At 31.3% G+C, this 23,480-nt stretch overlaps 3 protein-coding genes across 3 annotated transcripts; 2 read left to right on the top strand and 1 right to left on the bottom strand.

Annotated features, from left to right (window-relative positions):
* Positions 1-9,136: 9,136 nt before the first annotated feature.
* Positions 9,137-12,803, top strand: LOC123270373 (esterase FE4-like). Its single transcript, XM_044736389.1, has 6 exons — positions 9,137-9,413; positions 9,478-9,603; positions 10,441-11,146; positions 11,225-11,418; positions 12,218-12,362; positions 12,420-12,803. Exons 1-6 carry the CDS (start codon positions 9,204-9,206, stop codon positions 12,713-12,715), a joined length of 1,677 nt encoding a protein of 558 aa, XP_044592324.1. The 5' UTR covers positions 9,137-9,203; the 3' UTR covers positions 12,716-12,803.
* Positions 12,804-12,892: 89 nt separating this feature from the next.
* On the top strand, positions 12,893-15,850 carry LOC123270372 (esterase E4-like). The gene is made up of 6 exons (XM_044736388.1): positions 12,893-13,541; positions 13,613-13,738; positions 14,247-14,958; positions 15,017-15,210; positions 15,313-15,460; positions 15,513-15,850. The coding sequence occupies exons 1-6, from the start codon at positions 13,308-13,310 to the stop codon at positions 15,827-15,829; spliced, it is 1,731 nt and encodes a 576-aa protein (XP_044592323.1). The 5' UTR covers positions 12,893-13,307; the 3' UTR covers positions 15,830-15,850.
* On the bottom strand, positions 15,848-22,369 carry LOC123270375 (retinol dehydrogenase 14). The gene is made up of 6 exons (XM_044736390.1): positions 22,084-22,369; positions 19,070-19,350; positions 16,689-16,928; positions 16,390-16,612; positions 16,113-16,272; positions 15,848-16,034 (listed from the first exon to the last, which is right to left on the bottom strand). The coding sequence occupies exons 2-6, from the start codon at positions 19,344-19,346 to the stop codon at positions 15,930-15,932; spliced, it is 1,005 nt and encodes a 334-aa protein (XP_044592325.1). The 5' UTR covers positions 19,347-19,350; positions 22,084-22,369; the 3' UTR covers positions 15,848-15,929.
* Positions 22,370-23,480: the final 1,111 nt, after the last annotated feature.

Raw genomic sequence — 23,480 nt, forward strand, 5'->3', positions numbered from 1 at the left:
TTATCTTTTTATCTGAGATAAAGTGCCGTCAAGCTTACAATTTGTCATATTAGTCGAACAAATTACAGAAACAGTTCAAAAAGTAACTTAGTACTGAAGAAACATGTTGCGAGTTGCAATTTTTTTGTGTTTAATAGCCGGTGCTATTGCTCTGGTATTAGATGTCGGTCCCTGTCCGATAATACCTAAGCAGTACGTCGATCTTACTAGAGTAAGTAATAATTTTATTTAATTGAACAGAAAGTAAAGAAAGTATTCCGCGGTATGAGGCGTGCAATAACACTGATAGAAGGATTTATTAAGGATTAATAATTTAATTTATTTGAAGACAAGTATTTAATTTATTAAATTTTGATAAATATTTTTTAAAATTCAATAAATATTTATTTGGGAGAAAAATACTTTTATTAATAATCAATAAGTATTTATTAATAGTTAAAAAATATTCATTAACAGTTAATAAATATTTTGTTGAGTGAATTTGTTTGGCTTGCAATTTTATATGATATAAAGATTGCTTAGAAAGAAAAATCATCTTTATAAATTATTTGGATTAATTATATTACATTATAATAACGTTTCTTGTAAAATAGCAAATTCTATCACAGCTCATAATTATCTTTTATATTTTTAAATATTAAAAACGTTAATTTATTTAGTGAATTTAATTATTGTCATGTATTCCAGCTGTAGAGTTATAAAAAGTGTCAAAAGAAAATTATTTTTGCTTTTTCTTTTAAATAAATATTTGTTAACAGTTAATAAATTGTACTTAATAAATTACTTATTAACTGTTAATGAATATTTGTTAACTGTTAATAAATATTTATTAAATCCTATGATGTTAAAAAATCATTTATTAACAGTTAATAAAGCTTATTAAATATAAACAAATACAAGGTTGGCAATAGCCTAATCGGCTCGGTACCTGCATTTCGAAAGAGTGGGACCAGGGTTCGATTCCGGCGCGCACCAATATTTTTCAATGATTATAAACTAAGAATATGTGCGTTTCATTGCCAGCCTCTGTACCGGTCGGGTTTTCTGTGGTTTTCCCGTATAGTTATGGAGGTAAAATGTCATTATAGAAGTACCTCCATACTATTTAAGACGGTAATGCAAATGCAGGTACTGGTTATAACGCGTAAGTCGGCCACAGTCGCAGCACATGTGTGTCGGGCATGAAAAAAAAAAATCCCGACATGCAGGGGGGTGGGGACGAAAAAGTGGTTGAGAGTTATAATGACGGGGTTGAGAGATTATATTGCGGAGAAAAAAGTGGAGAGACAATAACTCCCCACCCTCCCTTGTAAAACACTCTACAGTGATACAAGTTGTGAAGATATTCAAGAATTTATTTGTTTTTATTATTATTATTATTTAAATGTTCTAAATGTTATAAAATATTCAATAAAAAAGTTTAAAATGAAATTAAATTAGCTAGATTATTTTTAGTTCCTGATCCACCGCTAGAGCGCGAAAAATTCGGTTACGCGTCCGTTCGAAGACTGTTGTTCCAAAATTGTTAAAAGCAATTTTAAAAACACTTTTGAACAACCTGATTCCGATCAGAGATTTTATCTGTCTTGAGTTCACTAGTCGCTGGATTGTGTTCTCGCCAATCAATTTACTTTGAGTTTGGTCCGCTGGGATAAAATCAAGGTAAGTCGATTTCACATTAATTAATATTTTAGTTAGTGCGTGTCGTTGGATACACACTTGCTAAAAAATTAATTATTACTCTCCCAGAACCTTCGGCCTTCTGCCGAGATACTGTTGGTACGCAAACCGAGTAGGTGGGGCAAGAAGGATTTGATCCGCTTGTGCCTGGGAATAGAGTCAGAGACTCCTGGACGACGCCGAGTCACCAGGAAGGGGGAGCTAGCTTTGAGTTCACTTAGTTCGCGATTTGATTTACCGACCGTCCGTTTATAATCGATCATTTAAGTTCCGTTAAAATTATTTCTTGTAAAGAATTGCATTACTCTGTATTTATTTTATTAAATTATATTTTCATAATCAACTGTCAAAGACAATGAAGTTTATTATTAATTATTTATTCGATCAATATTTCCTCAATAAATTGACCCTGGTTCCGGCGAGCTTACGAGCTGAGGATTTACCTGTTACAAAGTAAAACCATCCTCAATTATAACCTCATTATAAACAAATCCTTTAATCAGTGTATAATAGTATATTGTGTGACTAGGGATGAAACAAAACGATTTCAGACCAGAGTGAAGTTGCCTGCCCGAGCGAAGCGAGGGCTGGCATCACTCGGTCTGAAATCGTGTTTCATCCCGCGTCACACATTATATTTTTCATATAAGTTGCATTAAAAATGCTAGTTTCAATGTCTGGAGCCAACCAGAACTAGATAGTTTCAGACGAACAGCGAAAATACCATTTTATTATGAAACTTATAATAAAATAGAAAGTAATAGTTTATTTTTTACCAAACATTATTCGTAAATTGACAAGTTTTCTTTTATCATTCTTATTTATGCTTAATAACAGAATTATAATATGTCAGTTCAGTTAACGGTTAGAATGACAATTATAAAGGTATAAAATAAACAAACAATTGATAGGATTGAAAATAAAGTTGCAACTTCACCTCGCGGACAGAAAATCGTCATTTTCTGTCCGCCGGGAAGAAATAATTGATACCTGCCCGGCACAGTCGCATTGGTCTGAAATTGTCTAGTTTCGGTTGGCTCAACAGGCATTGAATAGTATATTACACACCTAGGGAAGTAAAGTAAGAAATGTCTCAGATCACATGTAATTGTCGGCCGAGGCGAAGCCGAGGTTGACAAACATGTGATCTGAGGCTTTCTTATTTACTTCCCGTGGAGTGTATACTATTTTTTTGCTCGACGAAGGCAGAAAGCGGCACTTTCGTTTAGCGCAGCGGGCCGAAAGTTGACGCTTTCTGCCCGTCGAGCAAAAAACTCACATTTTCAATGCAGGTTATATGAAAAATCTATTTTTCAGACAGGCGGCAGATGGTTTATGAACCAACACAGCAGCAACATTGCTGATAACTCATCCATATGTCAGACGCTTTACATCCACCCGTCTGATAACGGAGTTTCAAAAATTGTTTTTTCTGATATTTCAACGCTGTAAGGAAAATTTTGATAATTTATAAATATATTTATTGAATACTATAAAAAGTTTTCTGATAAAAAAAATAACTTCATTAAAGAAAAATATTCTTGCTTCAAGAAAATTATTTTGAAGAGAACTAGTTGTCTTATTTCAAGAAATTCTTGTCTTGATTTAATGTTTCTTGGAGCGAGAGATCTAATCACTCCGATCGATAAAATTTTTACGAAGTTCAAGACTATATTATCTTCGATCGATACAAGTGAATTCTTTATTAAAAAACGATTCTCTTCAATAAACAATTATTTTATTTCATTTAAAGAATTATTGATTGTTGATTCAAAAGCTAATTTTTTTATTTATAATGTTATAAGTTTAAGTCAGAAAAAAACTTTGAAGTTAAAAAATTTTTATTTCTCTATTTGCCGACAAAATATTTATTAATACAGAGGATAGCAAAAATACTTAAATTTATATGCTTAAAACAAGTAAAATAATATGTTAATTGTGGAGTGGCGCCATACTTGGAACAAGTCGGTAATATCTTGAACCAACGTTACCGTCTATCTTAATTCTCGAGAAAGAAATTCTTGGGCGACAGTTGTGTATATCTTATTTTAAAACAACCAAGTTTCTTGATTCGAGAATCAATTTATTAAGTTAAAAGGATTTAATCACTTAAAACAACAATGACATTTTGAAGAAAAAGTTTTTCTGTAAGGAGGTTCGAGCGAATCTAATGTAAAAAATAATTTCCAACTTTGAGCTTTGAAATTAAATATACGTATAAATAAATACGTAATTTATCTAATCCCAAAATTAAAAAAAGATTCACCGTTTAGTTACTTAGGTATTAAATTTTAAAAATCACATATTTTATCTCCTTATACACGGGCTCTTATGGCGGACAAACGTTTTGTCGAGACTAATTATTTTTTGTCAATATTAACCTCCCAACTTTAACGGATAAAAAATTATACACAAGAAACTTGGGTTATTGCAAAATATAAAAACAATTTAATAATAATACATTACCGATATAATTTTTGAAATATTTAAAGTCAAATTTAATGTTTGTAACTGGCTTATCGTCAGCCATTTATTCGAATAAAGATTTGACAACATCGCGTCAACAGTTGAGAAAAAACAAAAGGATAGAAATATAGTTTCAGAGAGAGAAATGTTTAACTCAAACACTCAACTACGTCTCAGGTTATGGGTATAAGCAAACGCGCTATTGCCAAATCTGTTTATTTATTCCGGCAAGTAATAAATACCAAAGTCATTTTATTACTTTACTTTATTAAGTAAGTAAAAATCATCAATTATTAAATTGTTTAAATTATTTCAAATTAAAATAGAGAATTTTGCCGAATATTGGAAAGACTAAAATTAAAAAAAAATTTTAACACTATTTTGACTCATTAGTTACGCTCGAACTTCCTTAATCAAGTCATTTTTTTATCAGTGTTCAAATTTTCTGATAATCATTGTATATATGTCTGAATTAAAATTGAGTTATATTTATTGTTTAGAACCAACAATAAGACTTCGATTGTCATCGAATCTCAAGTTGAAAATGGTGCAATAGCTAGTAGGATGCACATACCGGGGTTTGGTATTACAGAGAGCATGAGCCACGTTTTGGAAACGGATTATACCAGTTATGCGATAAATGTCGCTTGCAATGATTTTGGAAGTTATCAGTAAGTATATTTGCAACATTTAACGTCCCAAATTTCGAAAGAGAGGATAAAAAATCATTTTATGAGTCATTAGTTTTGAAAGTACTTATTGTTTCATAAATTGTTTCAGCTTGTTCCAGGTTTTTGTTAACACCCGATCGCCCAAATTACCTTCGAGTATGAATATGACTAGCATAGTCGACAAAGCATTGAAGAAAAAAGATTTAAAGCCTGTGCCAATGACTAATGTTGACCACAGTCAATGCTCGTATCAATAATTGTGACAATATTTGTTGTAAATTTTGAAGAAATTAATACAAGTATAAAAACTGTAAAATTGAAGTAAATAAAACCAAAACTGACAATTTAAATACTTTAATTACATGAAAATTGAAGCTTATTTAATAGACTTTAACATGAAATTTATTTTTACAGAAAATTGATAAGTTATTTTAATGATAAAATCATCCATAAAAAATCTGTCAATTTTTGGAGATTTGGAAATTTGAATATTCTGTAATTTATAAACTACTAGACCGATTAAGCTCATCTTTAAACTTGACCTTGATATTTATATGTAGAATAAGTAGGTTAAGTTTGATAAAGATCTGTGATAAATTGGAGACGCTATCGTGGTTACAAGCCGCGTTCTATTGTATGTGAGGACAAAATTCTTTGAAATCTACTAAAAATTTTGAATTAAAAAAAAAAAATAATAAACTGATCAACTATTTGGCCTAAAAATCTTATAGAGGATGCAAATACGATTCGATTGGTATAGAAAAATCATTATAAATAAATTTATCGAGAGTTTTAAAGCCTAATAATACATCCCGGCACATAAACGCGAAAATTTAAATTTGAAAATTCTAAATTTCTAAAAAAATAATAAACTAATCAACTGCTTGGCTTAAAAACCTTGTAGAGGATACAAATACAATTAAATTGGTATATAATAATCATTAGAAATAAATTTGTCAAGAGACTTAAAGCCTATTATTCACTACGATACGACAATTAAGTATCTTGGCGTGTTAATTGATAGCACTCTCACCTGGGAAAATCAGGTTATGAGTGTTTGTAATAGGGAAATGCGGGTTCTGGCACAGTTGAAGATTAATAATGAAATCTTCAACGAAAAACTGCGTATAAAGCTTGTCACCACGTTAATATTCCCAGTGTTTGATTATTGTTGTGCGGCTTACTGCAATATTACTAATGACTCGCAAATGCGATTACAGCGCAAAATGAATTGCTGTGTTCGCTATATCTATAAAATTGCGAGGGCTGAACACATTACTCCGTACTTTAAGAGGCTGGGTTGGTTAAAGCTGAGTGACAAAAGAAACTACTTTACAACGTGCCTCTTTTACAAAGAAATAGATTTAAATTATCGTCAGCTATTTAAATGTCACTTAGAATTTTTGCCAATTGCATTGCGTAGAGGCGATCTAAGGGAAGATTATCTGCGGCTACCTAGATCTAATTGTTGTACGTATGTATGATAACTCGTTTCTTGTTCGTGGTATACGCATCTGGAATGCGCTGCCAGCTGAAATTACAAAAGCCGAAAGTTTCGAAATATTCCGTAGACTGTGCTATGATTATTATTTCCAAAATTATTGATCTGCTATATTGAACGTTTATTACTGCTATTGAAGGTTGTTGAGCTTTGTATAACACAAGTATTATTTATAAGCATGATTAACATGTTATTACTGTTAATTACTATATTTATTTTGATTTTATTTTTATGTATCTAAAACTCTATACATCATACACTAATTATAAATGTATATTTGATGATGGTTCTGAGGGAGCCTAGGCTCCAGAATCCAATAAAATTATTATCTATCTATTTATCTATTATAAGTTTTTTTTCGGTAATTTTTAAACGTGGGGATTTAAATTTAAAAATTCTAAATTTCTAAAAAAATATTAAACTAATCAATTATTTGGCCTAAAAACCTTACAGAGGATGCAAAAACAATTCGATTGGTTTATAATAATTATTAGAAATAAATTTATCAAGAGTTTTAAAGCCTATTATAAGTTTTTTTTCGGTAATTTTTAAACGTGGGGATTTAAATTTAAAAATTCTAAATTTCTAAAAAAATAATAATCTAATTGAATCTTTTTCCTAAAAACCTTGAAGGGGATGCAAAAACAATTAAATTGGTATATAATAATCATTAAAAAAATTAGACAAACGGTTGACCCTGAAGGCCATCCCTGCAACTTCCCGCCACTTACATACCTAGGCGCTTAAAATTGCACTAATAATTGCTCTTCGAGCTCAAAAAAACAACTTATGTCTTATTTTGAGCTCTCCAAGCTCAAAGAGATAGTCTTTCTATACTTTTGACATAGAATTTAATTTCACATAACTTCACACTAATAGATTTGTTTATAGTTAAAAAGATTTGTTAATATTTAACAAATCATTTATTAGAAGCCATTTGTTAGGCCTTAACAAATATTTCTTAGTATTTAAAAAGATTTATTAATACTTAATAAATGAATATCAGATTTATTGAATACAAACAAATCATTTTGAATACTAAGAAATATTTATTTAACATTAAAAAATGGTCTCTAATAAATGATTTGTTAGCTATTAACAAATATTATTTAATACAAATAAATCCTTCTATCAGTGCAGTCAATTCGTTCAAGAGATATCATGAATGAATGAAAACCGAAAAGTGTTTCCTGCACATAACTTCACATAATTTCACATAATTTCACATAATTTCAGTCGATTCGTTCAAGAGATATCATGAACGAAAGAAAACCGAAAGGTGTTTTCTGCACATAACTTCACATAATTTCACATAATTTCACCCAGTTTGTTCAAGTTCTTCGAGCTCAAAAGTCTGATAGAGATTTGATAAGACATTATTTTTTGAATTTTTAAACCGCAATAACTTTTGAATGAATAAACCGATTTTCACGCGGTTGGCAGCATTCGACGCAGTTTTTCAAGCCTCACAAAGAATCTCAAATTTTGAATTGATCGCGCTAGGAATTTCGGAGTTATTCCGAAAAAACACTTTTTTCGGTTTTCTTTCGTTCACGATATCTCTCGAACGAATCGACCGATTTTGACCGGACTGGTGGCGATCGACGTGGTTTTTTGAGGTTAAGAGCTGATTAGTTTTTGGAATTGAACCATAAAGCCGTTTAAAAGTTATTCCAAAAAAACCCCATTTGAAAAAAATTTTTTTTTTTAGTTTTTTGAAGATTTCTCAAAATCTATTGATCTGAATCGGTCCAAATAGTTTTCAAAATCTAAGTTTGGTCAAGCCCTTTCGAATGGCACCAACCACGATGAAATCGGTCAAGCCGTTCAAAAGTTATAAGCGGTTCACATACTTTCACACACACACACACACACACACACACACACACACACACACACACACACACACACACACACACACACACATACACACACACACATACATACAGACGCCGTGACAACCTCACAGGGATAGTCAGGGAAGCTTCCTGTGACCTTCAAACGTCGAGATCTGATGAAAACTCGATTTTTGCAAAACGGGGTGAAAACAATAACTTTCCGATTTTTGAAAATCTTCGATTTTCTTAACGGGGAGTTAAAAAAATTTATTAAGAGTTTTAAAGCCTAAAATTTCATTTGTTATCTTTCATAATATACGTGGGGAGGTGTAACTAAAATTTAATACTTTAAGAAATCCAATGCCTTCAAAATTATTAAAAAACATTCAAAAAGCTACACACCTCGTCTAAATATTGTTGTTTAATTCTGCATATCACAAAACATACAATTTCCTTCTTAGAAACGCAGAAGATAGCATTAATTATACCTATCTTCCTGCAGTTCTAATTTTTATCAAATTTATGTCACTTAGCCTAATAAATTTCACATTAAATATTTCCAAAAACTTCTGGCTTTATAAACACACTGTCAACTCTATTGTTAAGGAAAAACAGCCTTACTAATGCATAACAATTTCTTAGTATAGGAGGATAAATATGACACATAACTTATCAGTCTGACATAAGTTATTTACAATAAGGAAACTCATCTAATATGTGTATTAAAAATTGTCCGTGTGTAGATTAATAAATTAACACACTAAAAAAAGACAAAATAACATTTAAATGTATCTTGAATACGATAATGAAGAAAAGCCGCCTGGAGGTTATCTAATAATAGAGGATTACTGCTACAGCTCTCTGATTACAGCAAGTTTGATATCTTGCTAGTATGTTTTAGTAATAACAAGCAGTTGTCTTTAATTACCGATTTAAATGAAACTAGATCTTGGATGACACTCTCCCAGTCTATAAAGACCCAGCGTTGAGTGTTTATCAGCCAGTCTTGGTCAAGCGACCGCACAACTTAGAAGTGCTCTATTAAAGATGTTAAAGCTAAGTGTAATTTTACTTTGTGGTTTGTTTTATGTTGACGCCGGAATGAGTCGCAATCAAACAAACTCTGACTCTCCAGAAGTGACAACTCCCCTCGGGAAAGTCAAAGGGTCCCTTATGACAACGCGATTGGGCAAAACTATATACGCATTTCGCGGGATTAGATACGGCGAGCCTCCTGTTGGTCAGCAGCGTTTTAAAGTAAGGATGAATTATTATTAATTAACCTTAGCAAGAACTTCTAACTGGTTTGTTGGTCCTGCAGCAAGCTGAACCAGTGGAACCCTGGGAAGGCACCTTTGATGCTTCAAAAGAAGGCCCTTCATGCGGGTGGCTGGAATCTAAGCTCCAATCGGAAGATTGTCTTCGTTTGAACGTCTACACTACGAAGGTAAGTCACTAATTTTGATTACTGATTACTGATTAGTCGATTTTTCCTTAAAAATGGTTGCTATGATCATTTTTCCCCTAGCAACGGTTACTATAGTCATTTTTCTTAGCAACGGTTACTATAGTTATTTGTTTACTTATCAACTGCAATTAAAATCAATTTTACCTTAGCAACCGTTACTATGATCATTATTCTTCATAGCAACGGTAACTAAGGTCGATTTTACCTTAGCAACCGTTCTTATGGTCATTTTTCTTCTTAGCAACGGTTGCTATGGTTATTTTTTCAATTATTAACGGTAACTAAAATCAATTTTACCTTAGCAACTGTTACTTTAGTCATTTATTCCCTAGCAACCGTTACTATTATCATTATTTTTCATAGCAACGGTAACTAAGGTTAATTTTACTTTAGCAACCGTTGCTATGGTCTTTTTTTTTTTCTTAGCAACAAAAACTAAGAAAAAATCTTTTCAGGCTATCTAGTTATATGAATTTACAAAAATTTTTTTATCTTTATTTATTTAATAATAATATTCATGTTAAATTTAAGTAATCCCGATTAAAATTTGTAATTATTAATTAATGATTAATTTATTGTTTATTTATTATTTAAGTCTACTCACTGGTAATTTTGTTCATTGCTTCAATTACAAAAAAATTAGCTTTAATGTTACCGCTAGGCGGCGCAGTGGCGCTTTTTTTCTCGCTTTCAGAAACTTGTAACCAAATTTATATAATATTTTCGATCAAAATATATTTGAAAGTAATCAGTAATCAGTAATCATTGATTACTGATTACTGATTACTATTAATCCTCTGCAATGATCCTCTTCAGCTTGCAGAACCAGGCAGTGCTCCCCGTCCAGTAGTAGTCTTTTTCCACCCGGGCGGATTTTGGTCCCGTTCCGGACAAAGTTACATCTACGGCCCGGAATATCTTTTGGACGAAGACATCATTCTAGTGACCTGCAACTACAGAATTGGAGCGTTAGGATTCTTCAGTACCGGCGATAGCCTAGCTCCTGGAAATCTAGGCCTAAAGGACCAAGTGGAGGTGCTTCGATTCATTCAGAAGAACATCAGAAGTTTCAATGGCGACCCAAACAGCGTCACTATCACGGGCCAGAGTGCAGGAGGCTGGAGTGTCTCTCTTCACCTGGTCTCCCCGATGTCCAAAGGACTCTTCCACCGAGCTATAGTCCAGTCTGGAGCAGCTACCTACCAGAATCCGTTCCCACCTCACCAGAAAGACCTGGCCAAGAAATTAGCTCGGTTGTTGGATTGTCCTACAGATACAACTGGGTCTATGTTGGTTTGTCTGAACACTAAGCCCTTTGAGGACATTGTTGCTACTCTTACGAAGTTTTGGGAGTGGCACGGAGATCCTATTCTAATTTGGACGCCGGTTATAGAGCCAGATTTACCAGGAGTTGAACGGTTTCTTGTTGAGCAACCAGTTGATTCTATAAAGCATGGAAGATTTGAACAAGTTCCTGTTATTGGCGGGATTGTTAAGGATGAATTCGCTGGAGTTGTTGTTGGTAGGCTGGTTCAACATCAGCTAGCTTATTTTGATCAGCTGAACAATTAAAATTGTGTTCTATGTTATAATATTGCAGGAGTTGTTGAAGCAGCACGAAAAGGTGACAATTCTGTGTTTGACGACATTAATGCAAACTTCACCAAAATTGCGCCTATAAGCTACTTGTACGAGCGAGGAACGAATAGATCCTTGGAAATTAGTGAAGATCTAAGGAAGTTCTACTTCAAAGGACAACCTGTTGGAAAAGATAACTACGAAGGCCTTGGAGAGGTAAGTAATTATTTTTGACTTTTTATATACTTTTAGTTTTTAAGGAGATCCACGCGTCAAATTTTTAAAACTTCCTGAAAATTTGTAAATTCAATCTACGTAGCCTAATAATCAATAAAAAAATTATAACAGTAGATTTTTGGGGTTTAATCAAATAATTAGCTTTAAAAATTGTAATTTTTACATGAATGGAGATTCCACCAGCCGGTATTTGGTTAAGAATTTAATGCAATTAACAATTTAAAAAAAAATTTATTTTCATTGAATTTGATTGAAAAAATAATAAGCTAAAGATTAAAACGATAAAAAAGTGGCTTTCCGAAGGTACTACGGAGATATTTTATATTTTTTATGAAAAATCACTGGGAACTTGCGTTGTTTAAAGTCTTGTATTTGACTTGGCAACACCGCTTGCTTAGTTAACCATGCGCATAAGTAACCAAGGTTTTTTAAATGCTAGAACATCGAAGTCATTTTAGTTAGACAGTAAACATAAATAAATTTTAAAGTCAGGGACACTATTTTTGTGTTGTCAAGTGTATACCGGTAATTCAGAGTGCTATACTGTTTTATTAGTCAATTAAATGTTAATAATTATTTAATGAGTAAATTTATCGAAAATTTCCTCAACAAATGTTATTAATTGATTTAAAAATTAATTTTAAGATAACAAAAGTATTTCTACGTATTATTTTTTTATAGACATTCTTCACACTAGAAGGTTACTTGGATCTCCTTAAATCCGAACAATAACAAAATACTGCGTAATTACATTTTTTAATCACCAAATTGTTATCAGTTATACGCAGACGGTGTAACTATCTTCGGCGTACATCGATTTATTAACCTGCTTGGTAAACACTCGAGCAAACCTGTTTATTACTACAATTTCGCTTATCAAGGCCGATACAGCCACGTTTATTGGTCCGAAAAGAAATCATTTGGTAACTAATCCATCTATTGTTCAAAAAGGCCAGAGAATATAATTTATCTTTTTGCAGGAGTCGTTCATGAAGACGACTTGCTTTACCTGTTCAGAAAAGAGGAATTTCCCGCTATTGGAGGAAATGATTCCGAAGTTTTGACTCTGAGGCGCATGACGTCAATTTGGGGAAACTTTGCACGGACTGGTGAACCAATTCCTGTGAATAATCCTGATTTTTCTGACTTTGTTTGGACTCCCTTCACCCGGGACAATCCAGCGTATCTTGAAATCACGGATACTCTTAAAATCAAGAAGAATTTATACATTGATAGGATGAACGAGTGGGATAAACTATTTCCTATTGAATATTGAATATTAAGATATTCCAGTATTTTTTGAACATTACATTCCATTTATATTCCTTGTATTATAACCAAATCAAAATAAATTTATAAACTTATAAAATCGTATATTTATTAATAAACTCTGACAAAAACAAGGTACTTGAACTGAAAACGTGATTACAATTTAAAACAACATCAAAACAACTTTAACGATCAAATTTATATTATCATTAATGATTAAATGACATATATATGTCTACTAAGTGAACTGATTATTAAACTTGCTCAGTAAATACCTAACTAACAGGTTTAGACCTGTTTACTGCTACCATTACTTGTCAAGGTCAGTCGCTCAAGACAATCTAGTAAAAAGAGCACTTATGATGAATCTTATCCTTCTTTATGTGTTTGCTTCCTAAAATCCTTATTATCATCCAAAAAAAGCAATAAATTCAGAAGATAATCAAAGCGCTGTTTTTAAATCAGCAATAAAAAGTATGACGGCAATAGCTTCTGGGAAATAACGACGCGTTTCTACGAAACGATAACAAATTCTACATTACTAATACTACCACAAATGTAAGTTTCTTCCAAGTAAATTTATATTGTTTTCCTCATATATGCTCCGGTATATAAGGTTACTGATCATTATTGAAGCGACACTAAGAATGAAGACTCTCGTGCTAGCCATTCTCATCATTGCCTCTGTTTTTGGTGATGATGCTGCTCCAGAGCTTACGATTCCTCTGGGAAGGATCAAGGGTTCGATGATGCGAACTAGGCTTGGAAAGGACATATATACATTCCGAGGGCTAAGATATGCAGAATCACCTGAAGGAAAACAAAGATTTAAAGTAAGTACCTATACCTTTACCTTTTGGTAAGAAATTGTTAATTAGGATTAAATAACAATTTGGATCACTAGATCGCGGTACCAGCCAAACCATGGAGCGGAGTGTTTGATGCTTCAGCAGAGGGTCCATCGTGCCCCCGATTGGGTGGTAATCTCACGCAAGAGGACTGTTTGCGCCTCAATGTTTACACCAAAAAGGTATTACAATAGAATTGGGTAAGATACTTGGAGAAGCACTTTGTAAAGAATTGGACAATTCTCGACCAAGACACTTGATCAAGATTCTTTATCCAGACTGGCGGCAGACTTGGGACAGTTTGTGTCCAGAATTTGACGAGATTCTTGGCCCAGAGTCCTGGCATAGATTTGCGCGATTAACGCAAAAAACGACAATATTTCCCTCTTTTTCACTTGAATGTGAAAAGTATAGTATTGCAGTGGTTTTTACTTATAGTCTAGTCAACAAGTTTAAAAAATTAATTTAGCTTACTACATTTCTGGTAAAATTCTGGACAAATTTTAACTACAGTCTGCCTCAAGTCTCGACCAATAATCTTGCTCAAGAATCTGGACTAATTCTTGATCTAAAATCTTTCTAAAGTATCTTGATCCATATTGGCACAAGGCTTGTACCAAATTGCCATTAGGATATGTCATCCAGATCACACCAAAGGTTGATTGATTGTTTAGTTCTTCTGCTCTTCAGGTTCCAAAGCTTGGAGATAATTCAGCCAAGAGCCCAGTAATAGTCTTCTTCCATCCCGGAGGCTTCTACGGCTTTTCAGGACAAAGCTACCTATTCGGTCCGCAATATCTCCTTGACGAAGAAGTCGTGTTAGTCACAACCAACTACAGATTGGGCGCCATAGGCTTCACTGCTACTGGAGACGCTGAATTCCCAGGGAACCTAGGCCTCAAGGACCAGGTCCAAGCTTTGCGATGGGTCCAACAGAATATCGCAGCTTTCAACGGAGACCCTGAATGTGTCACAATTGTGGGGTACAGCGCAGGATCTTGGAGCGTCGCGCTCCACATGCTATCTCCAATGTCCCGAGGGCTGTTCCATCGTGCAGTAGCGATGAGTGGGTCTCCCACCAAAGGGAAACAGCTTCAGCACCAGCAACTAGACCTGGCTAAGAAACAGGCCCAATTGGTAGGCTGTTCTTCTGAAAACACCACAATTATGCGGGAGTGCTTCGAAAAGGTTCCAGCTGACAAAATGGCAGCTACTGTTCGGAACATGACTGAGTGGGGCTGGGACCCAATTCGCTTTTGGTCTGCTGTCGTGGAGCCAGATATTCCTGGGCTTGAGAGGTTCATCGTCGAGCAACCAGTCGACACAATTCGGTGCGGAAACTTTTATAGGGTACCTTTTATGAGCGGATCAACTTTGGATGAATTTGGAGGGCAAGCTAGACGTAAGTTTTCTGCAGAAAGGATTTGGCTTATGAATTATTGGGTTGCTTCTTATCTTAGTTCCAGTTGTTGCTGCTCGCCACGGGAACAATTCTGTTTTTGACGACTTGAACGCAAATTGGGATTACATTGCGCCCATTGCATTTCAATTTGAACGCAAGACTTCCAGGTCAAAATGGATTAGTAAAGAGTTGAGGGCTTTTTACTTCAAAAATGAAACTATTGGTTTGCAGAATTGGCAAGCTCTTTCTCATGTAAGTATCCAGTTAATTGATCCAACCGTGTCTTTATTGGTTCCAAATCAAAGATGCTTTAGCTTGACGAATAAGATAGCTACAATTCATATTATCTTGCAGTTGTACGGAGACGCTATAGTATCCTTCCCAATCCACCGAATCGTTGATTTAGTATCCAGATATTCTGATCAACCTGTTTACTACTACCACTTTGTTTATCCAGGGCGCTACAGTTGGCACGTTTGGTCCGATACCAAAAAACCATTCGGTAAGTCTAAACAATAAATCATCATGGTCAATTCTAACTGAATGCTTTTCAGGTGTCGTTCATCATGATGACCTAATGTATCTCTTCTATATGCAACGCTACTTCCCCTACTTGAACGAAACTGCTCCGGAGATACCTACCGTGGAGCACATGACTGCTATGTGGGCGAGTTTTGCCAAAACAGGGAACCCTATTCCCAAGGACAATCCTCTGTTCAAAGACGTCACTTGGGAACCTTTTCAACCTGAAACTAAGCAGTACCTTGAAATCAACAGCAATTTGACGATGAAGTTCAATCTTAATGCTGAACGGATGGAAGCTTTTGAAAGGATATTTCCATTAGATGAATCCAATTGCAAGAATGGTTGATATAAACAATTAGATTAATCAATAATATAAAAAATTTTTATTAAAGTTTCCAAATAAATAAACCAGAGTATAAAATAATAAAATTTCCAATAACCTATACTTAGATTTTAGGATCTGTAGGTTGTAGCTTAACAATAGTCTCACTTAGTTCCCAGAACTTCTTGCCCTTTGCCGGGTCTTGGACTCCAGATGACAGGCCGTACTCCTGAAAGAATCGAAAGAGGTGTTAGAAGGTGTTAGAAAAAAAGATAATGGAATCAAAAGACATATTGAAGGTACTTACCCTGCAATCCAAGAAGTACTTTCCAGTGATTCCTTCCAGTTCTTCCGAAACAGCCAAATGAATTGTCGTCTGCGCACCTTGCTTAGGTGTCTTGAAGAATCCACGGATTATCAAGTACAGTCCCCAGGATAATGGAGCTGGAACGCTGCTCCAGATTCCGCTGTTTTGACAAATTCATCAGAAATTATCATCAGAAATGTTATCATTAGCAAAGAACAGGTTGAAGAGGAAGGGACTAATTAGTCCCTAGAACTAATTAGTAATTACTAATTCATACCTGTCAATCAGACCCGGATGCAAGCAATTGACAGTAACTCCAGTTCCTTCCAGACGTCGTGCCAGTTCTAAAGAGAAGACTATGTTGGCGTATTTGGAGACGTAGTACAAGTAAGCTGGCAAGGTTGTCACTGGGTTCAAGTTATCCAGGTTTAAGGAAGCAAGCCGATACAATTCGGATGCTACCACTACGACCCTGGAAGGTTTGGAACGCTTCAAAAGATCTAGAAGATAAAAATTTTGGGTTAAGCTAGGTTTGTTGGAGGATTTAAGGTTGAAGATAGGAATGGAGATGTTTACCAATCAGCAAGTGAGTCAGTAGGAAAGGTCCGTACTGATTTGTCGCCATGGTCATTTCAAGGCCATCTTCAGTTGTCTTTTTTCGGAAAGTTTCTGCTGTACCGGCGTTGTGGATCAGAACGTCAAGGCGCGACTCCTCGCGGTTTATTTGAGAAGCAAAGTCGCGGACGGATTTTAAAGATGATAGGTCTAAGTGTTTTACTACTATGTTGTTGTTTCCGGTTTCTTTTATGAATTCGTCTGTTGACAGATTTATTTTTTGGCTGGTATTATATATATATATATATATATATATATATATATATATATATATATATATATATATTTAAGAAATTATCTTGTATTTTGTGAAATATTGAAGTTTTTAAAGATATAAGCTCATCCTGATGTTACACTCATTGAAACCTTTCATTTGAGTACCCACATCAATATTTCATATATTTTATATATTCATATATATTATATATATTAGATTTTAGTCTTCCCAATATTCGTCAAAATTATTTATTTCAATTTAAAATAATTAAAACAATTTAATAATAGATGATTTTTACTTACTTTTAATAAAGTAAAGTAATAAAATGACTTTGGTATTTATTACTTGCCGGAATAAATAAACAGATTTGGCAATAGCGCGTTTGATTATACCCATAACCTGAGACGTAGTTGAGTGTGTGAGTTAAACATATCTCTCTCTGTAACTATATTTCTATCCTTTTGTTTTTTCTCAGCTGTTGACGCGATGTTGTCAAATCTTTATTCGAATAAATGGCTGACGATAAACCAGTTACAAACATTAAATTTGAATTTAAATATTTCAAAAATTATATCGGTAATGTATTATTATTAAATTGTTTTTATATATAATGAGTGTTTTTGCATGCCGTCTAGGTCAAATAAGTTGTAGATGTTCAAGTCAAGAGATGGATACTTCCATCTTCCCTTATTGGTTGAGAGATATCCTCTCTGTATATAAGTTCGATGGAAATCCATCAAACTTGAATACTAGTAAAGCTGTAAGCTTGTAGTATCCATTCGAGTACTAAAGATGTTAATTAATTGAAAGAAATGAAAGAAATTATTTTGAATGAGAGTAAAGACAGACTTTCGAAAAAATAAATGGGGTTGGTTGCCAAGCCAGGAATCGAACCTGGATCTCCCTGATAACATGTCAGGAGCTTTACAGGTTCGATCCAGGTTCGATTCCTGGCTTGGCAACCAACGCCATTTATTTTTTCAAAAGTCTGTCTTTACTCTCATTCAAAATAATTTCTTTCATTTCTTTCAATTAATTAACATCTTTAGTACTCGAATGGATACTACAAGCTTACAGCTTTACTAGTATTCAAGTTTGATGGATTTCCATCGAACTTATATACAGAGAGGATATCTCTCAACCAATAAGGGAAGATGGAAGTATCCATCTCTTGACTTGAACAACATCTACTAGTTATTTGACCTAGACGGCATGAAAAAACACTCACTATATATATACAATTCGGTCATGAAAACACCTTTAGTAATTGTTTTTATACTTTGCAATAATCCAAGTTTCTTGTGTATAGTTTTTTATTCGTTAAAGTTAGGAGGTTAATATTGACAAAAAATAATTAAAGTCCCGACAAAACGTTTGTCCGCCATAAGAGCCCGTGTATAAAGAGATAAAATATGTGATTTTTAAAATTTAATATCTAAGTAACTAAACGGTGAATCTTTTTTTAATTTTGGAATTAGATAAATTACGTATTTATTTATACGTATACTTAATTTCAAAGCTCAAAGTTGGAAATTATTTTTTACATTAGATTCGCTCGAACCTCCTTAACATTTTTAAGAATATAAGCTCATCCTGATGTTACACTCATCGAGACCTTTAATTTGAGTACCCACATCAATTTTTCATATATTTCATATATTTATATATATTATATATATGTATATATGAAAAATATATAAAAAATGCATGTGGGTACTCAAATGAAAGCTCGTAATGAGTGTAACACCGAGATGAGCTTATATTTTTAAAATATATATTATATATATGTATATATGAAAAATATATCAAAAATGTATGTGGGTACTTAAATGAAAGCTCTTGATGAATGTAACATCAGAATGAGCTTATATCTTAAAAAATGTCAATATTTAAAAAAATACAGTGCAATTTAATAAAATTCATTATTTAATAAAGCAAAATTTTATTCTTTCATGCTTATCATTTTATTACTCTAAATACTCCTCATAAATAATAATGAATCCAGATAAATAAATTACAATATATTAAAAGACCCCGGAAAGTTATTAATAAATTTCTTCAATGAATAATCAGCACAATTACTAATTAATAATTAATCAATAAAGAATAGGAAGTGTATTCTTACCTTTCAACTTATTAGCAGCTTGGACATTGCGACAGGCCATTATCAATCTAGCCCCGCGGTGTGCTAGATCCCGCGCGGTTTCTTTGCCAATGCCCGATGTACATCCCGTAATAATTACTGTTTTTCCGTTCATTTTTCTTTTGCTCTTGCAAACACCAGTTGTAATATAGATAAACAGTTGCAGTAGTATAAAGAAAAATACTACTGCAGCTACAATTAATGATAGTATCACACCGAGCACTAACCACAGTGTTATTTCTATCCCAAAGACCATCATTTGTCTATAAATAAATTTTATTAAATAATTAAGTAATTAATAAAAAAACAAAATAGAAAAAAAAATTTTTTTTCTTTTATTATTTGGGATAATAAATAATTCTGCTATTGTTGTCTGTAAAATTAACAGTCAAGGTAAGCAAGATTGTAATTTTTATAATAACCAGAAATGTAAGTAGATTTTTTATAGAAGGACTTTATTCTGTACTCGTAAGTAAAAAAATTTTTTTAATTATTTTATGATTCAATTTTTTATTTCCCTCATTTTTAAAGGCGAAATATTTTTATTTAAAATTTTAATTAATTAAGCATTAACCTTTGATATAATAGAATCATTAAGAGAAAAATTTTTTGTAGATTTTTATAATTTTTTACTTTAAATTATCTATAGATTTATATATTAGATAATATAAATATTAATAAGAGAATATTTAAGAAATGACCTTGTATCTTGTGAACTATTGACATTTTTTAGGATATAAGCTCATCCCGATGTTATACTCATTAAGACCTTTCATTTGAGTACCCACATCAACTTTTGATACATTTTATATATTTATATATATTACATATATGAATAAATGAAAAATATATAAAAAATGCAAGTGGGTACTCAAATGAAAGGTCTTAATGATTATAACATCAAAATGAGCTTATATCTTTAAAAATTTCAATAATTAAGAAATGACCTTGTATTTTGTGATCTATTGACATTTTTAAAGATACAAGCTCATCCTGATGTTACACTTATCAAGACCTTTCATTTGAGTACCCACATCAATTTTTCATATATTTTATATATTTATATATATTACATATATGTATAAATGAAAAATATATAAAAAATGCAAGTGGGTACTCAAATGAAAGGTCTTAATGATTATAACATCAAAATGAGCTTATATCTTTAAAAATGTCAATAATTAAGGAATTACCTTGTATTTTGTGATCTATTGACATTTTTAAAGATACAAGCTCATCCTGATGTTACACTTATCAAGACCTTTCATTTGAGTACCCACATCAATTTTTCATATATTTTATATATTTATATATATTACATATATGTATATATAAAAAATATATCAAAAATGCATGTAGGTACTCAAATGAAAGCTCTTGGTAAGTGTAACATCGGGATGAGCTTATATCTTTAAAAATGTCAATAATTATAAAATGACCTTGTATTTTGTGATCTATTGACATTTTTAAAGATATAAATTCATCCTCATGTTACACTCATCAAGACCTTTCATTTAAGTACCCACATCAATTTTTCATATATTTTATATATTTATATATATTACATATATGTATAAATGAAAAATATATAAAAAATGCAAGTGGGTACTCAAATGAAAGGTCTTAATGATTATAACATCAAAATGAGCTTATATCTTTAAAAATGTCAATAATTATAAAATGACCTTGTATTTTGTGATCTATTGACATTTTTAAAGATATAAATTCATCCTCATGTTACACTCATCAAGACCTTTAATTTGAGTACCCACATCAATTTTTCATATATTTTATATATATTAGAAATATAAATATATGAAAAATATATCAAAAATGCAAGTGAGTACTCAAATGAAAGGTCTTGATGAGTGTAACATCGGGTTGAGCCTATATCTTTAAGAAATTTTTATTTAATTAATCAAGATTGAAATATATTTATTATTAGCGTGAAGAAAGTGAATCGCTCTTTAATTGTTGCTTCCGACTGCATATATATGCTTTCACACAGAACTCAATTAATTATTATTATTGTAAAAAATAAAGTTTCTAATGTTCAATGCAATATCATAAAAAAAAAACTAATATTTTATCATACATCTCCTTTCAGTTTATCATTATTTAATTATTATTATTATTTCAATCTAGATAAACAGGGCATGAAATTTTTTATCAATTTTTTTACGAAGAGAAATTTTTAATGGACGCACAAAATTTTATAGACAAGTTAAAAATATACAAATTTATTTTTACGCAGTTTATCATAAAATTTTAGAAATTTTTTATAAAATTCTACAAAATAAAAATAATTCTTTATTTTCATCAAATTTATCAGATTTTAGAATTTTTTTATTAAAAAAAAAAACATTATTTTTTTATTTAATAAAATTTAAAGTAAAAATTACAAAAAAAGATTTTTATTGCTAAAATTATAAATTTTATCATTTGCAATTTTTAAAAATTATTTCTAATTTTTATAAAACTTAATTTATAAATAAAATAATAAATAAATTTATTTATTAAATTTAAACTGTAGAATAATTATTAAAATAAAAATTTTATAATTAAATAATTATAAAAAATTTTAATAAATCAATTAAAAAATTTTTAATAATTAATATTTATTAAATGTTAATAATTTTGATAATTATTAATAATTTTAACAATTTTTAATTATTAATAATATAAATAATTATTAATATTATTAATAATTAATAATTATTAATATTATTAATAATTAATAATTATTAATATTATTAATAATTAATAATTGTTAAAATTATTGATAATTATTAATTATTAATATTATTAATAATTAATAATTACTAAAATTGTTAATAATTTTAATACAACTAATTTTGACAGAAAAATAATAAATAATTTTGGGCATTGACATTAATTAGTTAATTGGAATTAATTATTAGTATAAATAACAAATTATTTTGGATACCAATACCAATAATCAAATTATAAATGAAGCTAATAAAAAAAATACTTACCTAAAAAACAAGTCTTGATGTTAGCTTGTCAGAAGTTTAGATAAAACTAATGTAAGATGATATTCATGTACAATATTTATGTATGATGAAATTATTTTCTCTGAAGCGATACAAAAACTGGACATTACGGTACTCTTCACCTGTAAGATTAAAACCGTGTATCCTCATTCCCCACTTTTATCCGATTTCTCTATACTTGTGTCCCTGTGTGCGTTGTATGTTAGCATAGGACAAGTGTGTGTTGTATTAGTACTCTCAAGACGCTGTCGAGCGAGAAAGATTGCTCAACAGACTGAGACCGGTATTGAGAATCAAGCATATTTATAATGACAATGACCGTGAATTTAGTGACGTTACGAGGGATTGTTTAGGTTTTTTCCAGGTTTTTCCCCAAAAATTCTAAGCAATTTATTTTGCTTGAATAAATTTTAAAAGAATCGTAAAGCTCTTAGTCTTTAGTTTTAAAATTAAAGAAAAAATTAATACATAATTAAGAAATGACCTTGTATCTTGAAAACTATTGACATTTTTAAAGATATAAGCTCATCTTAACATTACACTCATCGAGACCTTTCATTTGAGTACCCACATCAATTTTTTATATATTTTATATATTTATGTATATTATATATATGTATATATGAAAAATATATCAAAAATGCATGTGGGTACTCAAATGAAAGCTCTTGATGATTGTAACATCAGGGAGAGCTTATATCTTAAAAAATGTCAATAATTAAGAAATGACCTTGTATCTTGTGAACTATTGACATTTTTAAAGATATAAGCTCATCCTGGCATTATACTCATCGAGACCTTTCATTTGAGTACCTACATCAATTTTTCATATATTTTATATATTTATGTATATTATATATATCTATATATGAAAAATATATAAAAAATGCATGTGAGTACTCAAATGAAAGGTATTGATGAGTGTAACATTAAGATGAGCTTATATCTTAAAAAATGTCAATAATTAAGAAGTGACCTTGTATCTTGTGAACTATTGACATTTTTAAAAATATAAGCTCATTCTGATGTTACACTGATCGAGACCTTTCATTTGAGTACCCACATCAATTTTTCATATATTTTATATATTTATATATATTATATATATATTAATATATGAAAAATATATCAAAAAGGCATGTGGGTACTCAAATAAAAGCTCTTGATGAGTGTAAAGCCGGAGTGAGCTTATATCTTTAAAAATGTCAGTAGTTGACAAGATACAAGTAAAGGTAATTTCTTAATTATTAATATTTTTAAAGATATAAGCTCATCCTGATTCTACGCTCATCGAGACCTTTCATTTGAGTACCCACATCAATTTTTCATATATTTTACATATTTATATATATTATATTTATGAATATATGAAAAATATA

Source organism: Cotesia glomerata, linkage group LG8 (assembly GCF_020080835.1).
Source record: "Cotesia glomerata isolate CgM1 linkage group LG8, MPM_Cglom_v2.3, whole genome shotgun sequence".
In the NCBI taxonomy this organism is placed as follows: Eukaryota; Metazoa; Arthropoda; class Insecta; order Hymenoptera; family Braconidae; genus Cotesia; species Cotesia glomerata.